This window comes from Salvelinus namaycush, unplaced genomic scaffold (genome assembly GCF_016432855.1).
Source record: "Salvelinus namaycush isolate Seneca unplaced genomic scaffold, SaNama_1.0 Scaffold622, whole genome shotgun sequence".
NCBI classification, from domain to species: Eukaryota; Metazoa; Chordata; class Actinopteri; order Salmoniformes; family Salmonidae; genus Salvelinus; species Salvelinus namaycush.
Window position 1 is genome coordinate 116,423 of NW_024061334.1, and position 26,272 is coordinate 142,694.

The following is a 26,272-nucleotide window of genomic DNA, read 5'->3' on the forward strand; positions in this document are numbered from 1 at the left end:
TATAGCAGCAATGTTCCAACATCTTGTGGAAAGCCTTCCCAGAAGAGTGGAGGCTGTTATAGCAGCAATGTTCCAACATCTTGTGGAAAGCCTTCCCAGAAGAGTGGAGGCTGTTATAGCAGCAATGTTCCAACATCTTGTGGAAAGCCTTCCCAGAAGAGTGGAGGCTGTTACAGCAGCAAGGGGTGACCAACTCCATATAAATGCCCATGATTTAGTAATGAGATGTTCGACGAGCAGGTGTCCACATACTTTTGGTCATATAGTGTACTTGCCATGTATTTTTCTAACTTATGGGTGGCACAAATTGGGATATGGGGAGGGGAATGGGCAGGGTATATGCAAATTAAATACTGTATTATTTACTATAGTTAAAAAAGGTAAACACACAATGGTCTCTGCCAATAAAACACACTGACAGCCACAGCCCCTAGAAGACAAACAGAGTAAGAGATCAAGACATCCTATTGCTACTAGCTGGATACTGTGTCTTGACAGGGTTACCGGACCAGTAACAAATCAAAGTTTATTTGTCATATGCACGTCATACAGCCAAGTGTACAATGAAATGCTTAAATAATGTCGCCCTTTGGTGTCAGGGAGTTAAGTTGGAAGGGCAAGGTGGACACTGACCTCACTGGGCAAAAACTGATTACATCAACGTGGTTTCCATGTCATTTCAACACAAAAAATACATTTGATAGCGTTGAATAAATGTGTAAAACAAATCAACGTGAGAGCATTTCATATTTTCACCCAACTTTTAGCCTAAATCACATGACATGGTGAATTTGATTCTTGATTTCACGTTGAATTTACGTTAGTTGATAACTTAACCAAATGTAAATCAAAACTAGACGTTGAACTGACATCTGTGCCCAGTAGGATAGACAAGGTTAGAGGTTAGGGGTTAGGGTCATGGGTTTTAGGTACACTTGTTCATACACATCAGCAGCTCCATGCGCAGGGCGATGCGGGTGTGCCAACCCAGAGGGAGGAGCCTAACATAGCGGGCCACAATAGGAGGACGCAGCAGGTTCTGAACGGACGACGAGCGGTCCGAGTTCCCATAGAACACCTGCGGGAACAGAGACACGACATTGGCAGGTCGATAACATGCCCATCTGACATCAACCAATCAACCAACTATAGTCTGTAGTCAGCCTACAGACTATAGTCCTCTCTAGAGAAGGATGTACAGACTATAGTCCTCTCTAGAGAAGGATGTACAGACTATAGTCCTCTCTAGAGAAGGATGTACAGACTATAGTCCTCTCTAGAGAAGGATGTACAGACTATAGTCCTCTCTAGAGAAGGATGTACAGACTATAGTCCTCTCTAGAGAAGGATGTACAGACTATAGTCCTCTCTAGAGAAGGATGTACAGACTATAGTCCTCTCTAGAGAAGGATGTACAGACTATAGTCCTCTCTAGAGAAGGATGTACAGACTATAGTCCTCTCTAGAGAAGGATGTACAGACTATAGTCCTCTCTAGAGAAGGATGTACAGACTATAGTCCTCTCTAGAGAAGGATGTACAGACTATAGTCCTCTCTAGAGAAGGATGTACAGACTATAGTCCTCTCTAGAGAAGGATGTACAGACTATAGTCCTCTCTAGAGAAGGATGTACAGACTATAGTCCTCTCTAGAGAAGGATGTACAGACTATAGTCCTCTCTAGAGAAGGATGTACAGACTATAGTCCTCTCTAGAGAAGGATGTACAGACTATAGTCCTCTCTAGAGAAGGATGTACAAGTGAGATGGGCTCAACCCCAAATGCCACCCTATGTAGTGCACCACTTTAGCCACCCTATGTAGTGCACCACTTTAGCCACCCTATGTAGTGCACCATTTTAGCCCATAGACCTCTGGTCAAAACTACTGCATTAGAAAGGAAATAGAGTGACTTTTAGAACACAGAGCCTAAGAGGAACTGACAATTGTTCCCTTGTGATTTAGTAGTATTACTAGTAGCATAATACAGAATGCCCAGCCTGTATACTCACCCTATTGTTGGTATTACTGTATACTGACCCTGTTGTTGGTCCTGCTGCATACTGACCCTGTTGTTGGTCCTACTGCATACTGACCCTGTTGTTGGTCCTACTGCACACTGACCCTGTTGTTGGTCCTACTGCACACTGACCCTGTTGTTGGTCCTACTGCATACTGACCCTGTTGTTGGTCCTACTGCACACTGACCCTGTTGTTGGTCCTACTGCATACTGACCCTATTGTTGGTCCTACTTTATACTGACCCTGTTGTTGGTCCTGCTGCATACTGACCCTGTTGTTGGTCCTACTGCATACTGACCCTGTTGTTGGTCCTACTGCACACTGACCCTGTTGTTGGTCCTACTGCACACTGACCCTGTTGTTGGTCCTACTGCATACTGACCCTATTGTTGGTCCTACTTTATACTGACCCTGTTGTTGGTCCTACTGCATACTGACCCTGCTGTTGGTCCTACTGCATACTGACCCTGTTGTTGGTCCTACTGCACACTGACCCTGTTGTTGGTACTACTGCATACTGACCCTATTGTTGGTCCTACTGCATACTGACTGTTGTTGGTCCTACTGCATACTGACCCTGTTGTTGGTCCTACTTTATACTGACCCTGTTGTTGGTCCTACAGCACACTGACCCTGTTGTTGGTCCTACTGCATACTGACCCTATTGTTGGTCCTACTGCACACTGACCCTGTTGTTTGTCCTACTGCATACTGACCCTATTGTTGGTCCTACTGCACACTGACCCTGTTGTTGGTCCTACTGCACACTGACCCTGTTGTTGGTCCTACTGCACACTGACCCTGTTGTTGGTCCTACTGCACACTGACCCTGTTGTTGGTCCTACTTTATACTGACCCTGTTGTTGGTCATACTGTATACTGACCCTGTTGCTGGTCCTACTGTATACTGACCCTGTGGTTGGTCCTACTGTATACTGACCCTGTTGTTGGTCCTACTGTATACTGGCTCTGTTGTTGGTCCTACTGCATACTGACCCTGTTGTTGTTCCTAATTTATACTGACCCTTTTGTTGCCAGTCTAGTCCTTTTGTAAACTGACCCTGTTGTTGGTCTTACTGTATACTGACCCTGGTGTTGGTCCTACTGCATACTGACCCTGTTGTTGCCAGTCTGGTCCTATTGCATACTGACCCTGTTGTTGCCAGTCTGGTCCTACTGCATACTGACCCTGTTGTTGCCAGTCTGGGCCTACTGCATACTGACCCTGCTGTTGGTCCTACTGTATACTGACCCTGTTGTTGGTATTACTGCATACTGACCCTGTTGTTGGTATTACTGCATACTGACCCTGTTGTTGGTCCTACTGTATACTGACCCTGTTGTCGCCAGTCTGGGCCTTCTGCATACTGACCCTGTTGTTGGCCCTACTGTATATGGACCCTGTTGTTGCCAGTCTGGTCCAACTGCATACTAACCCTGTTGTTGGTCCTACTGTATACTGACCCTATTGTTTGTCCTGCTGCATACTGACCCTGTTGTTGGTCCTACTGCATACTGACTGTTGTTGGTCCTACTGCATACTGACTCTGTAGTTGGTCCTACTGCATACTGACCCTGTTGTTGGTCCTACTGCATACTGACTGTTGTTGGTCCTACTGCATACTGACTCTGTTGTTGGTCCTACTGCATACTGACCCTGTTGTTGGTCCTACTGCATACTGACCCTGCTGTTGGTCCTACTGTATACTCACCCTATTGTTGGTCCTACTGTATACTCACCCTATTGTTGGTCCTACTGCATACTGACTGTTGTTGGTCCTACTGCATACTGACTCTGTTGTTGTCCTACTGCATACTGACCCTGTTGTTGGCCCTACTGCATACTGACCCTGCTGTTGGTCCTACTGTATACTCACCCTATTGTTGGTCCTACTGCATACTGACCCTGTTGTTGGTACTACTATATACTGACTCTGTTGTTGGTCCTACTGTATACTGACCCTGTTGTTGGTCCTACTGCATACTGACCCTGTTGTCGCCAGTCTGGGCCTTCTGCATACTGACCCTGTTGTTTGTACTACTGTACATTGACCCTGTTGTCGCCAGTCTGGGCCTTCTGCATACTGACCCTGTTGTTGCCAGTCTGGTCCTACTGCATACTGACCCTATCGTTGGTCCTACTGCACACTGACCCTGTTGTTGGTTCTACTCTAAACAGACCCTGTTGTTGCCAGTCTGGTCCTACTGTATACTGACCCTGTTGTTGGTCCTACTGTATACTGACCCTGTTGTTGGTTCTACTCTAAACAGACCCTGTTGTTGCCAGTCTGGTCCTACTGTATACTGACCTTGTTGTTGGTCATACTGTATACCGACCCTGTTGTTGGTCCTACTGCATACTGACCCTGCTGTTACCAGTCTGGTCCTACTGTATACTGACCCTGTTGTTGGTCCTACTGTATACTGACCCTGTTGTTGGTCCTACTGCATACTGACCCTGTTTGTCCTACTGTATACTGACCCTATTGTTGTTCCTACTGTATACTGACCCTGTTGTTGCCAGTCTTGTCCTACTGTATACTGACCCTATTGTTGCCAGTATGGTCCTACTGTATACTGACCATGTTTTTGGTCCTACTGTATATTGACCATGTTGTTGCCAGTCTGATCCTACTGTATACTGACCCTGTTGCTGGTCCTACTGCATACTGACCCTGTTGTTGGTCCTACTGCATACTGACCTTGTTGTTGGTCCTACTGCATACTGACCCTGTTGTTGGTCCTACTGCATACTGACCCTGTTGTTGGTCCTACTGCATACTGACCCTGTTGTTGGTCCTGCTGTATACTGACCCTGTTGTTGGTCCTACTGTATACTGACCCTGTTGTTGGTCCTACTGTATACTGACCCTGTTGTTGGTCCTACTGCATACTGACTGTTGTTGGTCCTACTGCATACTGACTCTGTTGTTGGTCCTACTGTATACTGACCCTGTTGTTGGTCCTACTGCACACTGACCCTGTTGTTGGTCCTACTGCATACTGACCCTGTTGTTGGTCCTACTGCATACTGACTGTTGTTGGTCCTACTGCATACTGACCCTGTTGTTGGTCCTACTGCAAATTGACCCGTTTGTTGGTCCTATTGTGCATTGACCCTGTTGTTGGTCCTACTGTATACTGACCCTGTTGTTGCCAGTCTGATCCTTGTAGTAGATCCAGTTTAGGTTCTGATCGGTGCGGTACTGGACACTGTACTTGGTCAGCCACTCATCAGCATCACAGCGACCCTGGGTCAGGATACCTGAGACCACACCCACATCCTGTAGGTCAATCTGGATCCACTGGCTGTTGTCCTGGAACTTAGACAGCCATGCACACCTGGAGAGGAGGAGGAACATGTTAGACAGCCATGCACACCTGGAGAGGAGGAGGAACATACATGTTAAAATGAGGGCTGTCAAAGTTAACGCTGTTCATTTATTTTGAAGCATTTTTTCACATTTTAATTTTTCACCCAAAAGTTTCAAAAGTCTGTTTCCGCACGGACCCTTTTGAGCGTAAAACACAATGCTTATCTGTATGCTCTTTGCAGCTTGCAGCTGAAGACCCAGCTGGCACAAAACGTTTTTGTTACTTTCTACAACATTGTATTAGGTTGTATGATAGAACCCTAAAACCAAACTCCTCTAAGCTAGTTCCACTGCATTTTTTCACCAGGGACTGATTTAGATCTGGTACATCAGGTGGGTGGAATTCATTATCAGGTAGAACAGAGAACCAGCAGGCTCTGGACCCCGTAGTGTAAAAGTTGAATATCCCTGCGATAGATTAAACATTGTGACAACAATTGTCTCAACGTTTTCATTTAAGGGAAACTCACCGTTTGAATTACAGTTTACAATGTTTCTCACAAAATGTTTACTTCAATGTTCTGCAACATTGTAATTAGATTTCAGTTTCAGTTCCATGTGTCAACATTTTTTTCAGTTAAATTAAAACCAGGAAAATCTGGAGAGTCCCTGCTGATTACGGACCGGATTCGTTTAATAAATTGTGAAAACAAAATAATAACAAAGCTCATATGTAATAGAATGGCAAAATCCTTAACAGACTTGATACATACAGTATCAATCAAACAGGGTTTATTAAAAATAGGCACTAACAAACAAATACAAGAACATGTTTTAGTTTAAAATCAATACGCAAAAAAATAAGATATAGATTGATCAATAATGGCTATTCATACCGAAAAGATTTACAACCGTCATGAATGGCCTTTTCTATTCAGAAGTTTGGAAGCTTTCAACTTTCCATCTGAAGTAATATATTTAATAAAAAATATTATATACAGTTGAAATTGGAAGTTTACATACACTTTAGCCAAATATATTTAAACTCAGTTTTTCACAATTCCTGACATTTAATCCTATTAAAAATTCCCTGTCTTAGGTCAGTTAGGATCACCACTTTATTTTAAGAATGTGAAATGTCAGAATAATAGTAGAGAGAATGATTTATTTCAGATTTGATTTCTTTCAACACATTCCCAGTGGGTCAGAAGTTTACATACATTCAATTAGTATTTGGTAGCATTGCCTTTATATTGTTTAACTTGGGTCAAACGTATCGTGTAGCCTTCCACAAGCTTCCCACAATAAGTTGGGTGAATTTTGGCCCATTCCTCCTGACAGGAATAAATTATAACTACAACCCAATGTCATGTTTAAAAAAAAATTGAAACCTCTTATATTAGGGTCAAATTTGAACACTTTTTAAAAATGCGATTAATCTTTATTAACTACAGAAAATCATACAATTAATCTTGATTAATTATTTAAATCTATTGACAGCCCTAGTTCTAATATGCAACCTGGGGTGTATACTATAAAGCAGGATCAATGAGTTAGCAAGCTAACTTTCATAAACAACCAAAAATATCTACTGATTTTCAGGTTTATTAAGAAAGCTAAGCTTCAGTATGTGTTTTTGGTTGTTGAGTCCATTAGACCATGCCCATTTTAAACTGGTCTTTCTAATATAGATATATATATTTAGACAAGTTAGCTGGCTACCTCATTGATCCTGCTTGTAGTTTACCCCTCTGGAGAGGAGAGAAGGTCATACACATTGATCCTGCTTGTAGTTTACCCCCCCTGGAGAGGAGAGAAGGTCATACACATTGATCCTGCTTGTAGTTTACCCCTCTGGAGAGGAGAGAAGGTCATACACATTGATCCTGCTTGTAGTTTACCCCCCCTGGAGAGGAGAGAAGGTCATACACATTGATCCTGCTTGTAGTTTACCCCCCTGGAGAGGAGAGAAGGTCATACACATTGATCCTGCTTGTAGTTTACCCCCCTGGAGAGGAGAGAAGGTCATACACATTGATCCTGCTTGTAGTTTACCCCCCTGGAGAGGAGAGAAGGTCATACACATTGATCCTGCTTGTAGTTTACCCCCCTGGAGAGGAGAGAAGGTCATACACATTGATCCTGCTTGTAGTTTACCCCCCTGGAGAGGAGAGAAGGTCATACACATTGATCCTGCTGGTAGTTTACCCCTCTGGAGAGGAGAGAGGGTCATACACATTGATCCTGCTTGTAGTTTACCCCTCTGGAGAGAGGGTCATACACATTGATCCTGCTTGTAGTTTACCCCCCTGGAGAGGAGAGAAGGTCATACACATTGATCCTGCTTGTAGTTTACCCCCCCTGGAGAGGAGAGAAGGTCATACACATTGATCCTGCTTGTAGTTTACCCCCCTGGAGAGGAGAGAAGGTCATACACATTGATCCTGCTTGTAGTTTACCCCCCTGGAGAGGAGAGAAGGTCATACACATTGATCCTGCTTGTAGTTTACCCCCCTGGAGAGGAGAGAAGGTCATACACATTGATCCTGCTTGTAGTTTACCCCCCTGGAGAGGAGAGAAGGTCATACACATTGATCCTGCTGGTAGTTTACCCCTCTGGAGAGGAGAGAGGGTCATACACATTGATCCTGCTTGTAGTTTACCCCTCTGGAGAGAGGGTCATACACATTGATCCTGCTTGTAGTTTACCCCCCTGGAGAGGAGAGAAGGTCATACACATTGATCCTGCTGGTAGTTTACCCCTCTGGAGAGGAGAGAAGGTCATACACATTGATCCTGCTTGTAGTTTACCCCTCTGGAGAGGAGAGAGGGTCATACACATTGATCCTGCTTGTAGTTTACCCCTCTGGAGAGAGGGTCATACACATTGATCCTGCTTGTAGTTTACACCCCTGGAGAGGAGAGAAGGTCATACACATTGATCCTGCTGGTAGTTTACCCCTCTGGAGAGGAGAGAGGGTCATACACATTGATCCTGCTTGTAGTTTACCCCCTGGAGAGGAGAGAGGGTCATACACATTGATCCTGCTTGTAGTTTACCCCTCTGGAGAGGAGAGAGGGTCATACACATTGATCCTGCTTGTAGTTTACCCCCCTGGAGAGGAGAGAAGGTCATACACATTGATCCTGCTGGTAGTTTACCCCTCTAGAGAGGAGAGTGGGTCATACACATTGATCCTGCTTGTAGTTTACCCCCTGGAGAGGAGAGAGGGTCATACACATTGATCCTGCTTGTAGTTTACCCCTCTAGAGAGGAGAGAAGGTCATACACATTGATCCTGCTTGTAGTTTACCCCTCTGGAGAGGAGAGAAGGTCATACACATTGATCCTGCTTGTAGTTTACCCCCCTGGAGAGGAGAGAGGTTCATACACATTGATCCTGCTTGTAGTTTACCCCCCTGGAGAGAGGGTCATACACATTGATCCTGCTTGTAGTTTACCCCCTTGGAGAGGTGAGAAGGTCATACACATTGATCCTGCTTGTAGTTTACCCCCCTGGAGAGGAGAGAAGGTCATACACATTGATCCTGCTTGTAGTTTACCCCCCTGGAGAGGAGAGAAGGTCATACACATTGATCCTGCTTGTAGTTTACCCCCCTGGAGAGGAGAGAAGGTCATACACATTGATCCTGCTGGTAGTTTACCCCTCTGGAGAGGAGAGAGGGTCATACACATTGATCCTGCTTGTAGTTTACCCCTCTGGAGAGAGGGTCATACACATTGATCCTGCTTGTAGTTTACCCCCCTGGAGAGGAGAGAAGGTCATACACATTGATCCTGCTTGTAGTTTACCCCCCCTGGAGAGGAGAGAAGGTCATACACATTGATCCTGCTTGTAGTTTACCCCCCTGGAGAGGAGAGAAGGTCATACACATTGATCCTGCTTGTAGTTTACCCCCCTGGAGAGGAGAGAAGGTCATACACATTGATCCTGCTTGTAGTTTACCCCCCTGGAGAGGAGAGAAGGTCATACACATTGATCCTGCTGGTAGTTTACCCCCCTGGAGAGGAGAGAAGGTCATACACATTGATCCTGCTGGTAGTTTACCCCTCTGGAGAGGAGAGAGGGTCATACACATTGATCCTGCTTGTAGTTTACCCCTCTAGAGAGGAGAGAAGGTCATACACATTGATCCTGCTTGTAGTTTACCCCTCTGGAGAGGAGAGAAGGTCATACACATTGATCCTGCTTGTAGTTTACCCCCCTGGAGAGGAGAGAGGTTCATACACATTGATCCTGCTTGTAGTTTACCCCCCTGGAGAGAGGGTCATACACATTGATCCTGCTTGTAGTTTACCCCCTTGGAGAGGTGAGAAGGTCATACACATTGATCCTGCTTGTAGTTTACCCCCCTGGAGAGGAGAGAAGGTCATACACATTGATCCTGCTTGTAGTTTACCCCCCTGGAGAGGAGAGAAGGTCATACACATTGATCCTGCTTGTAGTTTACCCCCCTGGAGAGGAGAGAAGGTCATACACATTGATCCTGCTGGTAGTTTACCCCTCTGGAGAGGAGAGAGGGTCATACACATTGATCCTGCTTGTAGTTTACCCCTCTGGAGAGAGGGTCATACACATTGATCCTGCTTGTAGTTTACCCCCCTGGAGAGGAGAGAAGGTCATACACATTGATCCTGCTTGTAGTTTACCCCCCCTGGAGAGGAGAGAAGGTCATACACATTGATCCTGCTTGTAGTTTACCCCCCTGGAGAGGAGAGAAGGTCATACACATTGATCCTGCTTGTAGTTTACCCCCCTGGAGAGGAGAGAAGGTCATACACATTGATCCTGCTTGTAGTTTACCCCCCTGGAGAGGAGAGAAGGTCATACACATTGATCCTGCTGGTAGTTTACCCCCCTGGAGAGGAGAGAAGGTCATACACATTGATCCTGCTGGTAGTTTACCCCTCTGGAGAGGAGAGAGGGTCATACACATTGATCCTGCTTGTAGTTTACCCCTCTGGAGAGAGGGTCATACACATTGATCCTGCTTGTAGTTTACCCCCCTGGAGAGGAGAGAAGGTCATACACATTGATCCTGCTGGTAGTTTACCCCTCTGGAGAGGAGAGAAGGTCATACACATTGATCCTGCTTGTAGTTTACCCCTCTGGAGAGGAGAGAGGGTCATACACATTGATCCTGCTTGTAGTTTACCCCTCTGGAGAGAGGGTCATACACATTGATCCTGCTTGTAGTTTACCCCCCTGGAGAGGAGAGAAGGTCATACACATTGATCCTGCTGGTAGTTTACCCCTCTGGAGAGGAGAGAGGGTCATACACATTGATCCTGCTTGTAGTTTACCCCCTGGAGAGGAGAGAGGGTCATACACATTGATCCTGCTTGTAGTTTACCCCTCTGGAGAGGAGAGAGGGTCATACACATTGATCCTGCTTGTAGTTTACCCCCCTGGAGAGGAGAGAAGGTCATACACATTGATCCTGCTGGTAGTTTACCCCTCTAGAGAGGAGAGTGGGTCATACACATTGATCCTGCTAGTAGTTTACCCCCTGGAGAGGAGAGAGGGTCATACACATTGATCCTGCTTGTAGTTTACCCCTCTAGAGAGGAGAGAAGGTCATACACATTGATCCTGCTTGTAGTTTACCCCTCTGGAGAGGAGAGAAGGTCATACACATTGATCCTGCTTGTAGTTTACCCCCCTGGAGAGGAGAGAGGTTCATACACATTGATCCTGCTTGTAGTTTACCCCCCTGGAGAGAGGGTCATACACATTGATCCTGCTTGTAGTTTACCCCCTTGGAGAGGTGAGAAGGTCATACACATTGATCCTGCTTGTAGTTTACCCCCCTGGAGAGGAGAGAAGGTCATACACATTGATCCTGCTTGTAGTTTACCCCTCTGGAGAGGAGAGAAGGTCATACACATTGATCCTGCTTGTAGTTTACCCCCCTGGAGAGAGGGTCATACACATTGATCCTGCTTGTAGTTTACCCCCCTGGAGAGGAGAGAAGGTCATACACATTGATCCTGCTTGTAGTTTACCCCTCTGGAGAGGAGAGAAGGTCATACACATTGATCCTGCTTGTAGTTTACCCCCCTGGAGAGGAGAGAAGGTCATACACATTGATCCTGCTTGTAGTTTACCCCCCTGGAGAGGAGAGAAGGTCATACACATTGATCCTGCTTGTAGTTTACCCCCCTGGAGAGGAGAGAAGGTCATACACATTGATCCTGCTTGTAGTTTACCCCCCTGGAGAGGAGAGAAGGTCATACACATTGATCCTGCTGGTAGTTTACCCCTCTGGAGAGGAGAGAGGGTCATACACATTGATCCTGCTTGTAGTTTACCCCTCTGGAGACAGGGTCATACACATTGATCCTGCTTGTAGTTTACCCCCCTGGAGAGGAGAGAAGGTCATACACATTGATCCTGCTGGTAGTTTACCCCTCTGGAGAGGAGAGAAGGTCATACACATTGATCGTGCTTGTAGTTTACCCCTCTGGAGAGGAGAGAGGGTCATACACATTGATCCTGCTTGTAGTTTACCCCTCTGGAGAGAGGGTCATACACATTGATCCTGCTTGTAGTTTACCCCCCTGGAGAGGAGAGAAGGTCATACACATTGATCCTGCTGGTAGTTTACCCCTCTGGAGAGGAGAGAGGGTCATACACATTGATCCTGCTTGTAGTTTACCCCCTGGAGAGGAGAGAGGGTCATACACATTGATCCTGCTTGTAGTTTACCCCTCTGGAGAGGAGAGAGGTTCATACACATTGATCCTGCTTGTAGTTTACCCCCCTGGAGAGGAGAGAAGGTCATACACATTGATCCTGCTTGTAGTTTACCCCTCTAGAGAGGAGAGTGGGTCATACACATTGATCCTGCTTGTAGTTTACCCCCTGGAGAGGAGAGAGGGTCATACACATTGATCCTGCTTGTAGTTTACCCCTCTAGAGAGGAGAGAAGGTCATACACATTGATCCTGCTTGTAGTTTACCCCTCTGGAGAGGAGAGAAGGTCATACACATTGATCCTGCTTGTAGTTTACCCCCCTGGAGAGGAGAGAGGTTCATACACATTGAGCCTGCTTGTAGTTTACCCCCCTGGAGAGAGGGTCATACACATTGATCCTGCTTGTAGTTTACCCCCTTGGAGAGGAGAGAAGGTCATACACATTGATCCTGCTTGTAGTTTACCCCCCTGGAGAGGAGAGAAGGTCATACACATTGATCCTGCTTGTAGTTTACCCCTCTGGAGAGGAGAGAAGGTCATACACATTGATCCTGCTTGTAGTTTACCCCCCTGGAGAGAGGGTCATACACATTGATCCTGCTTGTAGTTTACCCCCCTGGAGAGGAGAGAAGGTCATACACATTGATCCTGCTTGTAGTTTACCCCTCTGGAGAGGAGAGAAGGTCATACACATTGATCCTGCTTGTAGTTTACCCCTCTGGAGAGGAGAGAGGTTCATACACATTGATCCTGCTTGTAGTTTACCCCTCTGGAGAGGAGAGAGGGTCATACACATTGATCCTGCTTGTAGTTTACCCCCCTGGAGAGGAGAGAGGGTCATACACATTGATCCTGCTTGTAGTTTACCCCCCTGGAGAGGAGAGAGGGTCATACACATTGATCCTGCTTGTAGTTTACCCCTCGGGAGAGGAGAGAAGGTCATACACATTGATCCTGCTTGTAGTTTACCCCCCTGGAGAGGAGAGAGGTTCATACACATTGATCCTGCTTGTAGTTTACCCCCTGGAGAGAGGGTCATACACATTGATCCTGCTTGTAGTTTACCCCCTTGGAGAGGAGAGAAGGTCATACACATTGATCCTGCTTGTAGTTTACCCCCCTGGAGAGGAGAGAAGGTCATACACATTGATCCTGCTTGTAGTTTACCCCTCTGGAGAGGAGAGAAGGTCATACACATTGATCCTGCTTGTAGTTTACCCCCCTGGAGAGAGGGTCATACACATTGATCCTGCTTGTAGTTTACCCCCCTGGAGAGGAGAGAAGGTCATACACATTGATCCTGCTTGTAGTTTACCCCTCTGGAGAGGAGAGAAGGTCATACACATTGATCCTGCTTGTAGTTTACCCCCCTGGAGAGGAGAGAAGGTCATACACATTGATCCTGCTTGTAGTTTACCCCCCCTGGAGAGGAGAGAAGGTCATACACATTGATCCTGCTTGTAGTTTACCCCCCTGGAGAGGAGAGAAGGTCATACACATTGATCCTGCTTGTAGTTTACCCCCCTGGAGAGGAGAGAAGGTCATACACATTGATCCTGCTGGTAGTTTACCCCTCTGGAGAGGAGAGAGGGTCATACACATTGATCCTGCTTGTAGTTTACCCCTCTGGAGAGAGGGTCATACACATTGATCCTGCTTGTAGTTTACCCCCCTGGAGAGGAGAGAAGGTCATACACATTGATCCTGCTGGTAGTTTACCCCTCTGGAGAGGAGAGAAGGTCATACACATTGATCCTGCTTGTAGTTTACCCCTCTGGAGAGGAGAGAGGGTCATACACATTGATCCTGCTTGTAGTTTACCCCTCTGGAGAGAGGGTCATACACATTGATCCTGCTTGTAGTTTACCCCCCTGGAGAGGAGAGAAGGTCATACACATTGATCCTGCTGGTAGTTTACCCCTCTGGAGAGGAGAGAGGGTCATACACATTGATCCTGCTTGTAGTTTACCCCCTGGAGAGGAGAGAGGGTCATACACATTGATCCTGCTTGTAGTTTACCCCTCTGGAGAGGAGAGAGGGTCATACACATTGATCCTGCTTGTAGTTTACCCCCCTGGAGAGGAGAGAAGGTCATACACATTGATCCTGCTTGTAGTTTACCCCCCTGGAGAGGAGAGAGGGTCATACACATTGATCCTGCTTGTAGTTTACCCCTCTGGAGAGGAGAGAAGGTCATACACATTGATCCTGCTTGTAGTTTACCCCCTTGGAGAGGAGAGAAGGTCATACACATTGATCCTGCTTGTAGTTTACCCCCCTGGAGAGGAGAGAAGGTCATACACATTGATCCTGCTTGTAGTTTACCCCTCTGGAGAGGAGAGAAGGTCATACACATTGATCCTGCTTGTAGTTTACCCCCCTGGAGAGAGGGTCATACACATTGATCCTGCTTGTAGTTTACCCCCCTGGAGAGGAGAGAAGGTCATACACATTGATCCTGCTTGTAGTTTACCCCTCTGGAGAGGAGAGAAGGTCATACACATTGATCCTGCTTGTAGTTTACCCCTCTGGAGAGGAGAGAGGTTCATACACATTGATCCTGCTTGTAGTTTACCCCTCTGGAGAGGAGAGAGGGTCATACACATTGATCCTGCTTGTAGTTTACCCCCCTGGAGAGGAGAGAGGGTCATACACATTGATCCTGCTTGTAGTTTACCCCCCTGGAGAGGAGAGAGGGTCATACACATTGATCCTGCTTGTAGTTTACCCCTCTGGAGAGGAGAGAAGGTCATACACATTGATCCTGCTTGTAGTTTACCCCCCTGGAGAGGAGAGAGGTTCATACACATTGATCCTGCTTGTAGTTTACCTCCCTGGAGAGAGGGTCATACACATTGATCCTGCTTGTAGTTTACCCCCTTGGAGAGGAGAGAAGGTCATACACATTGATCCTGCTTGTAGTTTACCCCCCTGGAGAGGAGAGAAGGTCATACACATTGATCCTGCTTGTAGTTTACCCCTCTGGAGAGGAGAGAAGGTCATACACATTGATCCTGCTTGTAGTTTACCCCCCTGGAGAGAGGGTCATACACATTGATCCTGCTTGTAGTTTACCCCCCTGGAGAGGAGAGAAGGTCATACACATTGATCCTGCTTGTAGTTTACCCCTCTGGAGAGGAGAGAAGGTCATACACATTGATCCTGCTTGTAGTTTACCCCCCTGGAGAGGAGAGAAGGTCATACACATTGATCCTGCTTGTAGTTTACCCCCCTGGAGAGGAGAGAAGGTCATACACATTGATCCTGCTTGTAGTTTACCCCTCTGGAGAGGAGAGAAGGTCATACACATTGATCCTGCTTGTAGTTTACCCCTCTGGAGAGGAGAGAGGTTCATACACATTGATCCTGCTTGTAGTTTACCCCTCTGGAGAGGAGAGAGGGTCATACACATTGATCCTGCTTGTAGTTTACCCCCCTGGAGAGGAGAGAGGGTCATACACATTGATCCTGCTTGTAGTTTACCCCCCTGGAGAGGAGAGAGGGTCATACACATTGATCCTGCTTGTAGTTTACCCCTCGGGAGAGGAGAGAAGGTCATACACATTGATCCTGCTTGTAGTTTACCCCCCTGGAGAGGAGAGAGGTTCATACACATTGATCCTGCTTGTAGTTTACCCCCCTGGAGAGAGGGTCATACACATTGATCCTGCTTGTAGTTTACCCCCTTGGAGAGGAGAGAAGGTCATACACATTGATCCTGCTTGTAGTTTACCCCCCTGGAGAGGAGAGAAGGTCATACACATTGATCCTGCTTGTAGTTTACCCCTCTGGAGAGGAGAGAAGGTCATACACATTGATCCTGCTTGTAGTTTACCCCCCTGGAGAGAGGGTCATACACATTGATCCTGCTTGTAGTTTACCCCCCTGGAGAGGAGAGAAGGTCATACACATTGATCCTGCTTGTAGTTTACCCCTCTGGAGAGGAGAGAAGGTCATACACATTGATCCTGCTTGTAGTTTACCCCCCTGGAGAGGAGAGAAGGTCATACACATTGATCCTGCTTGTAGTTTACCCCCCTGGAGAGGAGAGAAGGTCATACACATTGATCCTGCTTGTAGTTTACCCCCCTGGAGAGGAGAGAAGGTCATACACATTGATCCTGCTTGTAGTTTACCCCCCTGGAGAGGAGAGAAGGTCATACACATTGATCCTGCTGGTAGTTTACCCCTCTGGAGAGGAGAGAGGGTCATACACATTGATCCTGCTTGTAGTTTACCCCTCTGGAGAGAGGGTCATACACATTGATCCTGCTTGTAGTTTACCCCCCTGGAGAGGAGAGAAGGTCATACACATTGATCCTGCTGGTAGTTTACCCCTCTGGAGAGGAGAGAAGGTCATACACATTGATCCTGCTTGTAGTTTACCCCCTTGGAGAGGAGAGAAGGTCATACACATTGATCCTGCTTGTAGTTTACCCCCCTGGAGAGGAGAGAAGGTCATACACATTGATCCTGCTTGTAGTTTACCCCTCTGGAGAGGAGAGAAGGTCATACACATTGATCCTGCTTGTAGTTTACCCCCCTGGAGAGAGGGTCATACACATTGATCCTGCTTGTAGTTTACCCCCCTGGAGAGGAGAGAAGGTCATACACATTGATCCTGCTTGTAGTTTACCCCTCTGGAGAGGAGAGAAGGTCATACACATTGATCCTGCTTGTAGTTTACCCCTCTGGAGAGGAGAGAGGTTCATACACATTGATCCTGCTTGTAGTTTACCCCTCTGGAGAGGAGAGAGGGTCATACACATTGATCCTGCTTGTAGTTTACCCCCCTGGAGAGGAGAGAGGGTCATACACATTGATCCTGCTTGTAGTTTACCCCCCTGGAGAGGAGAGAGGGTCATACACATTGATCCTGCTTGTAGTTTACCCCTCTGGAGAGGAGAGAAGGTCATACACATTGATCCTGCTTGTAGTTTACCCCCCTGGAGAGGAGAGAGGTTCATACACATTGATCCTGCTTGTAGTTTACCCCCCTGGAGAGAGGGTCATACACATTGATCCTGCTTGTAGTTTACCCCCTTGGAGAGGAGAGAAGGTCATACACATTGATCCTGCTTGTAGTTTACCCCCCTGGAGAGGAGAGAAGGTCATACACATTGATCCTGCTTGTAGTTTACCCCTCTGGAGAGGAGAGAAGGTCATACACATTGATCCTGCTTGTAGTTTACCCCCCTGGAGAGAGGGTCATACACATTGATCCTGCTTGTAGTTTACCCCCCTGGAGAGGAGAGAAGGTCATACACATTGATCCTGCTTGTAGTTTACCCCTCTGGAGAGGAGAGAAGGTCATACACATTGATCCTGCTTGTAGTTTACCCCCCTGGAGAGGAGAGAAGGTCATACACATTGATCCTGCTTGTAGTTTACCCCCCTGGAGAGGAGAGAAGGTCATACACATTGATCCTGCTTGTAGTTTACCCCTCTGGAGAGGAGAGAAGGTCATACACATTGATCCTGCTTGTAGTTTACCCCTCTGGAGAGGAGAGAGGTTCATACACATTGATCCTGCTTGTAGTTTACCCCTCTGGAGAGGAGAGAGGGTCATACACATTGATCCTGCTTGTAGTTTACCCCCCTGGAGAGGAGAGAGGGTCATACACATTGATCCTGCTTGTAGTTTACCCCCCTGGAGAGGAGAGAGGGTCATACACATTGATCCTGCTTGTAGTTTACCCCTCGGGAGAGGAGAGAAGGTCATACACATTGATCCTGCTTGTAGTTTACCCCCCTGGAGAGGAGAGAGGTTCATACACATTGATCCTGCTTGTAGTTTACCCCCCTGGAGAGAGGGTCATACACATTGATCCTGCTTGTAGTTTACCCCCTTGGAGAGGAGAGAAGGTCATACACATTGATCCTGCTTGTAGTTTACCCCCCTGGAGAGGAGAGAAGGTCATACACATTGATCCTGCTTGTAGTTTACCCCTCTGGAGAGGAGAGAAGGTCATACACATTGATCCTGCTTGTAGTTTACCCCCCTGGAGAGAGGGTCATACACATTGATCCTGCTTGTAGTTTACCCCCCTGGAGAGGAGAGAAGGTCATACACATTGATCCTGCTTGTAGTTTACCCCTCTGGAGAGGAGAGAAGGTCATACACATTGATCCTGCTTGTAGTTTACCCCCCTGGAGAGGAGAGAAGGTCATACACATTGATCCTGCTTGTAGTTTACCCCCCCTGGAGAGGAGAGAAGGTCATACACATTGATCCTGCTTGTAGTTTACCCCCCTGGAGAGGAGAGAAGGTCATACACATTGATCCTGCTTGTAGTTTACCCCCCTGGAGAGGAGAGAAGGTCATACACATTGATCCTGCTGGTAGTTTACCCCTCTGGAGAGGAGAGAGGGTCATACACATTGATCCTGCTTGTAGTTTACCCCTCTGGAGAGAGGGTCATACACATTGATCCTGCTTGTAGTTTACCCCCTGGAGAGGAGAGAAGGTCATACACATTGATCCTGCTGGTAGTTTACCCCTCTGGAGAGGAGAGAAGGTCATACACATTGATCCTGCTTGTAGTTTACCCCTCTGGAGAGGAGAGAGGGTCATACACATTGATCCTGCTTGTAGTTTACCCCTCTGGAGAGAGGGTCATACACATTGATCCTGCTTGTAGTTTACCCCCCTGGAGAGGAGAGAAGGTCATACACATTGATCCTGCTGGTAGTTTACCCCTCTGGAGAGGAGAGAGGGTCATACACATTGATCCTGCTTGTAGTTTACCCCCTGGAGAGGAGAGAGGGTCATACACATTGATCCTGCTTGTAGTTTACCCCTCTGGAGAGGAGAGAGGGTCATACACATTGATCCTGCTTGTAGTTTACCCCCCTGGAGAGGAGAGAAGGTCATACACATTGATCCTGCTTGTAGTTTACCCCCCTGGAGAGGAGAGAGGGTCATACACATTGATCCTGCTTGTAGTTTACCCCTCTGGAGAGGAGAGAAGGTCATACACATTGATCCTGCTTGTAGTTTACCCCCTTGGAGAGGAGAGAAGGTCATACACATTGATCCTGCTTGTAGTTTACCCCCCTGGAGAGGAGAGAAGGTCATACACATTGATCCTGCTTGTAGTTTACCCCTCTGGAGAGGAGAGAAGGTCATACACATTGATCCTGCTTGTAGTTTACCCCCCTGGAGAGAGGGTCATACACATTGATCCTGCTTGTAGTTTACCCCCCTGGAGAGGAGAGAAGGTCATACACATTGATCCTGCTTGTAGTTTACCCCTCTGGAGAGGAGAGAAGGTCATACACATTGATCCTGCTTGTAGTTTACCCCTCTGGAGAGGAGAGAGGTTCATACACATTGATCCTGCTTGTAGTTTACCCCTCTGGAGAGGAGAGAGGGTCATACACATTGATCCTGCTTGTAGTTTACCCCCCTGGAGAGGAGAGAGGGTCATACACATTGATCCTGCTTGTAGTTTACCCCCCTGGAGAGGAGAGAGGGTCATACACATTGATCCTGCTTGTAGTTTACCCCTCTGGAGAGGAGAGAAGGTCATACACATTGATCCTGCTTGTAGTTTACCCCCCTGGAGAGGAGAGAGGTTCATACACATTGATCCTGCTTGTAGTTTACCCCCCTGGAGAGAGGGTCATACACATTGATCCTGCTTGTAGTTTACCCCCTTGGAGAGGAGAGAAGGTCATACACATTGATCCTGCTTGTAGTTTACCCCCCTGGAGAGGAGAGAAGGTCATACACATTGATCCTGCTTGTAGTTTACCCCTCTGGAGAGGAGAGAAGGTCATACACATTGATCCTGCTTGTAGTTTACCCCCCTGGAGAGAGGGTCATACACATTGATCCTGCTTGTAGTTTACCCCCCTGGAGAGGAGAGAAGGTCATACACATTGATCCTGCTTGTAGTTTACCCCCCTGGAGAGGAGAGAAGGTCATACACATTGATCCTGCTTGTAGTTTACCCCTCTGGAGAGGAGAGAAGGTCATACACATTGATCCTGCTTGTAGTTTACCCCCCTGGAGAGAGGGTCATACACATTGATCCTGCTTGTAGTTTACCCCCCTGGAGAGGAGAGAAGGTCATACACATTGATCCTGCTTGTAGTTTACCCCTCTGGAGAGGAGAGAAGGTCATACACATTGATCCTGCTTGTAGTTTACCCCCCTGGAGAGGAGAGAAGGTCATACACATTGATCCTGCTTGTAGTTTACCCCCCTGGAGAGGAGAGAAGGTCATACACATTGATCCTGCTTGTAGTTTACCCCCCTGGAGAGGAGAGAAGGTCATACACATTGATCCTGCTTGTAGTTTACCCCCCTGGAGAGGAGAGAAGGTCATACACATTGATCCTGCTGGTAGTTTACCCCTCTGGAGAGGAGAGAGGGTCATACACATTGATCCTGCTTGTAGTTTACCCCCCTGGAGAGGAGAGAAGGTCATACACATTGATCCTGCTGGTAGTTTACCCCTCTGGAGAGGAGAGAGGGTCATACACATTGATCCTGCTTGTAGTTTACCCCTCTGGAGAGAGGGTCATACACATTGATCCTGCTTGTAGTTTACCCCCCTGGAGAGGAGAGAAGGTCATACACATTGATCCTGCTGGTAGTTTACCCCTCTGGAGAGGAGAGAAGGTCATACACATTGATCCTGCTTGTAGTTTACCCCTCTGGAGAGGAGAGAGGGTCATACACATTGATCCTGCTTGTAGTTTACCCCTCTGGAGAGAGGGTCATACACATTGATCCTGCTTGTAGTTTTCCCCCCTGGAGAGGAGAGAAGGTCATACACATTGATCCTGCTGGTAGTTTACCCCTCTGGAGAGGAGAGAGGGTCATACACATTGATCCTGCTTGTAGTTTACCCCCTGGAGAGGAGAGAGGGTCATACACATTGATCCTGCTTGTAGTTTACCCCTCTGGAGAGGAGAGAGGGTCATACACATTGATCCTGCTTGTAGTTTACCCCCCTGGAGAGGAGAGAAGGTCATACACATTGATCCTGCTGGTAGTTTACCCCTCTAGAGAGGAGAGTGGGTCATACACATTGATCCTGCTTGTAGTTTACCCCCTGGAGAGGAGAGAGGGTCATACACATTGATCCTGCTTGTAGTTTACCCCTCTAGAGAGGAGAGAAGGTCATACACAATGATCCTGCTTGTAGTTTACCCCTCTGGAGAGGAGAGAAGGTCATACACATTGATCCTGCTGGTAGTTTACCCCCCTGGAGAGGAGAGAGGTTCATACACATTGATCCTGCTTGTAGTTTACCCCCCTGGAGAGAGGGTCATACACATTGATCCTGCTTGTAGTTTACCCCCCTGGAGAGGAGAGAAGGTCATACACATTGATCCTGCTTGTAGTTTACCCCCCTGGAGAGGAGAGAAGGTCATACACATTGATCCTGCTTGTAGTTTACCCCTCTGGAGAGGAGAGAAGGTCATACACATTGATCCTGCTTGTAGTTTACCCCCCTGGAGAGAGGGTCATACACATTGATCCTGCTTGTAGTTTACCCCCCTGGAGAGGAGAGAAGGTCATACACATTGATCCTGCTTGTAGTTTACCCCTCTGGAGAGGAGAGAAGGTCATACACATTGATCCTGCTTGTAGTTTACCCCTCTGGAGAGGAGAGAGGTTCATACACATTGATCCTGCTTGTAGTTTACCCCTCTGGAGAGGAGAGAGGGTCATACACATTGATCCTGCTTGTAGTTTACCCCCCTGGAGAGGAGAGAGGGTCATACACATTGATCCTGCTTGTAGTTTACCCCCCTGGAGAGGAGAGAGGGTCATACACATTGATCCTGCTTGTAGTTTACCCCTCTGGACAGGAGAGTGGGTCATACACATTGATCCTGCTGGTAGTTTACCCCTCTGGACAGGAGAGAAGGTCATACACATTGATCCTGCTTGTAGTTTACCCCTCTGGAGAGGAGAGAGGGTCATACACATTGATCCTGCTTGTAGTTTACCCCTCTGGACAGGAGAGAAGGTCATACACATTGATCCTGCTTGTAGTTTACCCCCCTGGAGAGGAGAGAAGGTCATACACATTGATCCTGCTTGTAGTTTACCCCCCTGGAGAGGAGAGAGGGTCATACACATTGATCCTGCTTGTAGTTTACCCCTCTGGAGAGGAGAGAAGGTCATACACATTGATCCTGCTTGTAGTTTACCCCTCTGGAGAGGAGAGAGGGTCATACACATTGATCCTGCTTGTAGTTTACCCCCCTGGAGAGGAGAGAAGGTCATACACATTGATCCTGCTTGTAGTTTACCCCTCTGGAGAGGAGAGAAGGTCATACACATTGATCCTGCTTGTAATTTAGCCCTCTGGAGAGGAGAGAGGGTCATACACATTGATCCTGCTTGTAGTTTACCCCTCTGGAGAGGAGAGAAGGTCATACACATTGATCCTGCTTGTAATTTACCCCTCTGGAGAGGAGAGAGGGTCATACACATTGATCCTGCTTGTAATTTACCCCTCTGGAGAGGAGAGAGGGTCATACACATTGATCCTGCTTGTAGTTTACCCCCCTGGAGAGGAGAGAGGGTCATACACATTGATCCTGCTTGTAATTTACCCCTCTGGAGAGGAGAGAGGGTCATACACATTGATCCTGCTTGTAGTTTACCCCCCTGGAGAGGAGAGAGGGTCATACACATTGATCCTGCTTGTAGTTTACCCCTCTGGAGAGGAGAGAGGGTCATACACATTGATCCTGCTTGTAGTTTACCCCTCTGGAGAGGAGAGAAGGTCATACACATTGATCCTGCTTGTAGTTTACCCCTCTGGAGAGGAGAGAAGGTCATACACATTGATCCTGCTTGTAGTTTACCCCTCTGGAGAGGAGAGAAGGTCATACACATTGATCCTGCTGGTAGTTTACCCCTCTGGAGAGGAGAGAGGGTCATACACATTGATCCTGCTTGTAGTTTACCCCTCTGGAGAGGAGAGAGGGTCATACACATTGATCCTGCTTGTAGTTTACCCCTCTGGAGAGGAGAGAAGGTCATACACATTGATCCTGCTTGTAGTTTACCCCTCTGGAGAGGAGAGAAGGTCATACACATTGATCCTGCTTGTAGTTTACCCCTCTGGAGAGGAGAGAGGTTCATACACATTGATCCTGCTTGTAGTTTACCCCTCTGGAGAGGAGAGAAGGTCATACACATTGATCCTGCTTGTAGTTTACCCCCCTGGAGAGGAGAGAAGGTCATACACATTGATCCTGCTTGTAGTTTACCCCCCTGGAGAGGAGAGAGGGTCATACACATTGATCCTGCTTGTAGTTTACCCCCCTGGAGAGGAGAGAGGGTCATACACATTGTGATGCATACACCTGATTTAGGAGAGGAGACCAACATACACATTATAATACAGAAGGACAACACCAAGATTATGACACCTGAGGTACAAAAGACCCTTGTTGCAAAATGTGACCACAAGCACATATTAACCACCAAGCTCTTCTGAGGATGGTTAAGAGATTTTTGACAATGTGAATGTATGAAGTGAAACCGGGAACCTCTATGGGTTGACGGTATTATGGACATTCGGACAGACAGACAGATAGGACATTAGTATAGACAGCAGCACTGACCCGAAGCCCTGGCTGTTGAGTCGTGCCCTGTTGGAGGTCCAGGAGGAATACCAGCCGCTGTACTCTTCCTGGTTAGAACAGCTAATCTGGTCCGGTGTCACTGAACCAGCCTCGAACCCCAGGGGCTTGTGATAGAGACACTCTGTGGAGCACAGACACACTGTTTTACAACTCATCTATAAAGTCATAAAGTGCTATGGCACACCTCTTTCAGCCAGTGTAGAGGCTGTAGCCCAGCGTAATCCTCCTCTCAGCCAGTGTAGAGGCTGTAGCCCAGCGTAATCCTCCTCTCTCAGCCAGTGTAGAGGCTGTAGCCCAGCGTAATCCTCCTCTCAGCCAGTGTAGAGGCTGTAGCCCAACTCATCTATAAAGTCATAAAGTGCTATGGCACATTGCAGAAGAGTCTATTTTCAACATAACATTTTTCAAAATCTCATTTTGTATTCTCACAGTTGGAGTGGTACAGATCAGAGCACGGTATCTAAATTGTAATCTGGTTATGAAACGTTAAAATGTCAGGGCTCCTAGTGTTTGCGTAACACCCTCTGATGCCATCCTGGCGTGACACAGAGAGACGATCTGGGAAGTTGATTAACGTCAAACGTTTACAGAGATTTACAGATGTTTGAGATTCTGTGTAAATCTCCTGCTGGGTTTTGTCTCTGCCAATCTGCCAGTCTGTTCCTGTTGGATGTAAAGTATTATGGCTCACATCAGGCTCTCTGTGCATGTATATGTTGGCTGGACATTTATCTGGTACACTTAGCTGGTGTTGAATGCACAGTGGTCGTTCTTCAACTACAGGACACATTGCTGTCACCTTCACCATGTAAGGGTCCTTCATACCACTGAGCTCAGTGTAATATGAGTGATTTTGTTTTCTTAGGGGGTGGATCAGATTTAATATTGCACATAGATTGTGGATTCTATCAATGTAAATGTCTGCATCATTTCCAATCTCCCTTATATATTTTATATATACATACTGTACCAGTCAAAAGTTTGGACACCTACTCATTCAAGGGTTTTTCTTTATTTTTACTATTTTCTACATTGTAGAATAATAGTTCAGACATCAAAACTATGAAATACATGGAATCATGTAGTAACCAAAAAAGTGTTAAACAAATCAAAATATATTTTATATTTGAGATTATTCAAAGTAGCCACCCTTTGCCTTGATGACAGCTTTGCACACTCTTGGCATTCTCTTAACCAGCTTCATGAGGTAGTCACCTGGAATGCATTTCAATTAACAGGTGAGCCTTGTTAAAAGTACATTTGTGGAATTTCTTTCCTTTTTAATGCGTGTGAGCGAATCAGTTGTGTTGTGACAAGGTAGGGGCGGTATACAGAAGATAGCCCTATTTGGTAAAAGACCAAGTCCATATTATGGCAACAACAGGTCCAATAAGCAAAGAGAAACAACAGTCCAGCAGTACTTTAAGACATGAAGGTCAGTCCATCATTACTTTAAGACATGAAGGTCAGTCCATCATTACTTTAAGACATGAAGGTCAGTCCATCATTACTTTAAGACATGAAGGTCAGTCCATCATTACTTTAAGACATAAAGGTCAGTTCATCATTACTTTAAGACATGAAGGTCAGTCCATCATTACTTTAAGACATGAAGGTCAGTCCATCATTACTTTAAGACATGAAGGTCAGTCCATCATTACTTTAAGACATGAAGGTCAGTCCATCATTACTTTAAGACATGAAGGTCAGTCAACCCGGACATTTCAAAAACTTTGAAAGTTTCTTCAAGTGCAGTCGCAAAAACCATCAAGCACTATGTTGAAACTGTCATGAGGACCGCCACAGGAAAGGAAGACCCAGAGTTATCTCTGCTGCAGAGGATAATGTGGTAAACCGTGGGGTGTTGGGTTGAGCGTGCAGAGATTGACACAGAGACAGGGAGGCTTTAGTCCGAAAACAACTTTACTTAAGACAGAAAATAAATATATCAAAGAAATAACTTAGGTTTTGCTCGGTCTTCCTTCTCTCTCTTAACTGGTGTCCGTCTCTCCTCCGCGGTGTGCCGTCGTGCTCCTATTATTTAGCCTCCACGGCTGGTTGGCACTTTCCTCTAATTACCTCCACTTAGCTGTCCGTGTCGGGGTGCCCAGCTCCGGTATTCCCAGCAGAGGGAGCCAACGTCAACTCACGTACCTCCCCTCTATTACCATCCCCCGGGGTAGACCTCCTGGGATAAAGTTAGGTACAAATCTATTGTAGTAGCCTGCTAACCCCAGGAATGACTTCACCTGCCTCTTGGTTCGGGGGACCGGCTATTCCCTAATGGCAGCGATTTTTTTTTCTTGGGGTTTCACATTTCCCCTCCCGATCTTATATCCCAGGTACTCCACTTCGGCGTAGCCCAGCTTGCACTTGTGGGGGTTCGCGGTCAGACCTGCATCCCTTAGCGCATAAACCACGGCCTGTAACTTACACAGATGTGACTCCCAATTGTCACTGTGCACAATTATGTCATCTAGATAAGCCGCTGCGTACTCACTGTGCGGCCGCAGGACTCGGTCCAGGAGTCGCTGAAATGTCTCTGGTGCTCCGTGGAGCCCGAAAGGCAGAACCGGTAGTGGAATAGCCCCCCCAT

At 46.8% G+C, this 26,272-nt stretch overlaps 1 protein-coding gene across 1 annotated transcript; it reads right to left on the reverse strand.

Moving 5' to 3' along the window:
* Positions 1-925: 925 nt before the first annotated feature.
* Positions 926-26,272, reverse strand: LOC120042154 (retinoschisin-like). The gene is made up of 4 exons (XM_038987015.1): positions 26,173-26,272; positions 23,656-23,797; positions 5,167-5,362; positions 926-1,078 (listed from the first exon to the last, which is right to left on the reverse strand). The coding sequence occupies exons 1-4, from the start codon at positions 26,270-26,272 to the stop codon at positions 926-928; spliced, it is 591 nt and encodes a 196-aa protein (XP_038842943.1).

Bases quoted from the DNA above. Each gene is read 5' to 3' on its own strand.
- LOC120042154 (XM_038987015.1), bottom strand. From the start codon at position 26,272: ATGGGGGGGCTATTCCACTACCGGTTCTGCCTTTCGGGCTCCACGGAG. The intron at 5,363-23,655 runs GTCAGTGCTGCT...CCTCCTCTCCAG, and splicing joins CTCAACAGCCAGGGCTTCGG to GTGTGCATGGCTGTCTAAGT. The intron at 1,079-5,166 runs GTCAGTATACAG...CTGTTCCCGCAG, and splicing joins ATCAGACTGGCAACAACAGG to GTGTTCTATGGGAACTCGGA.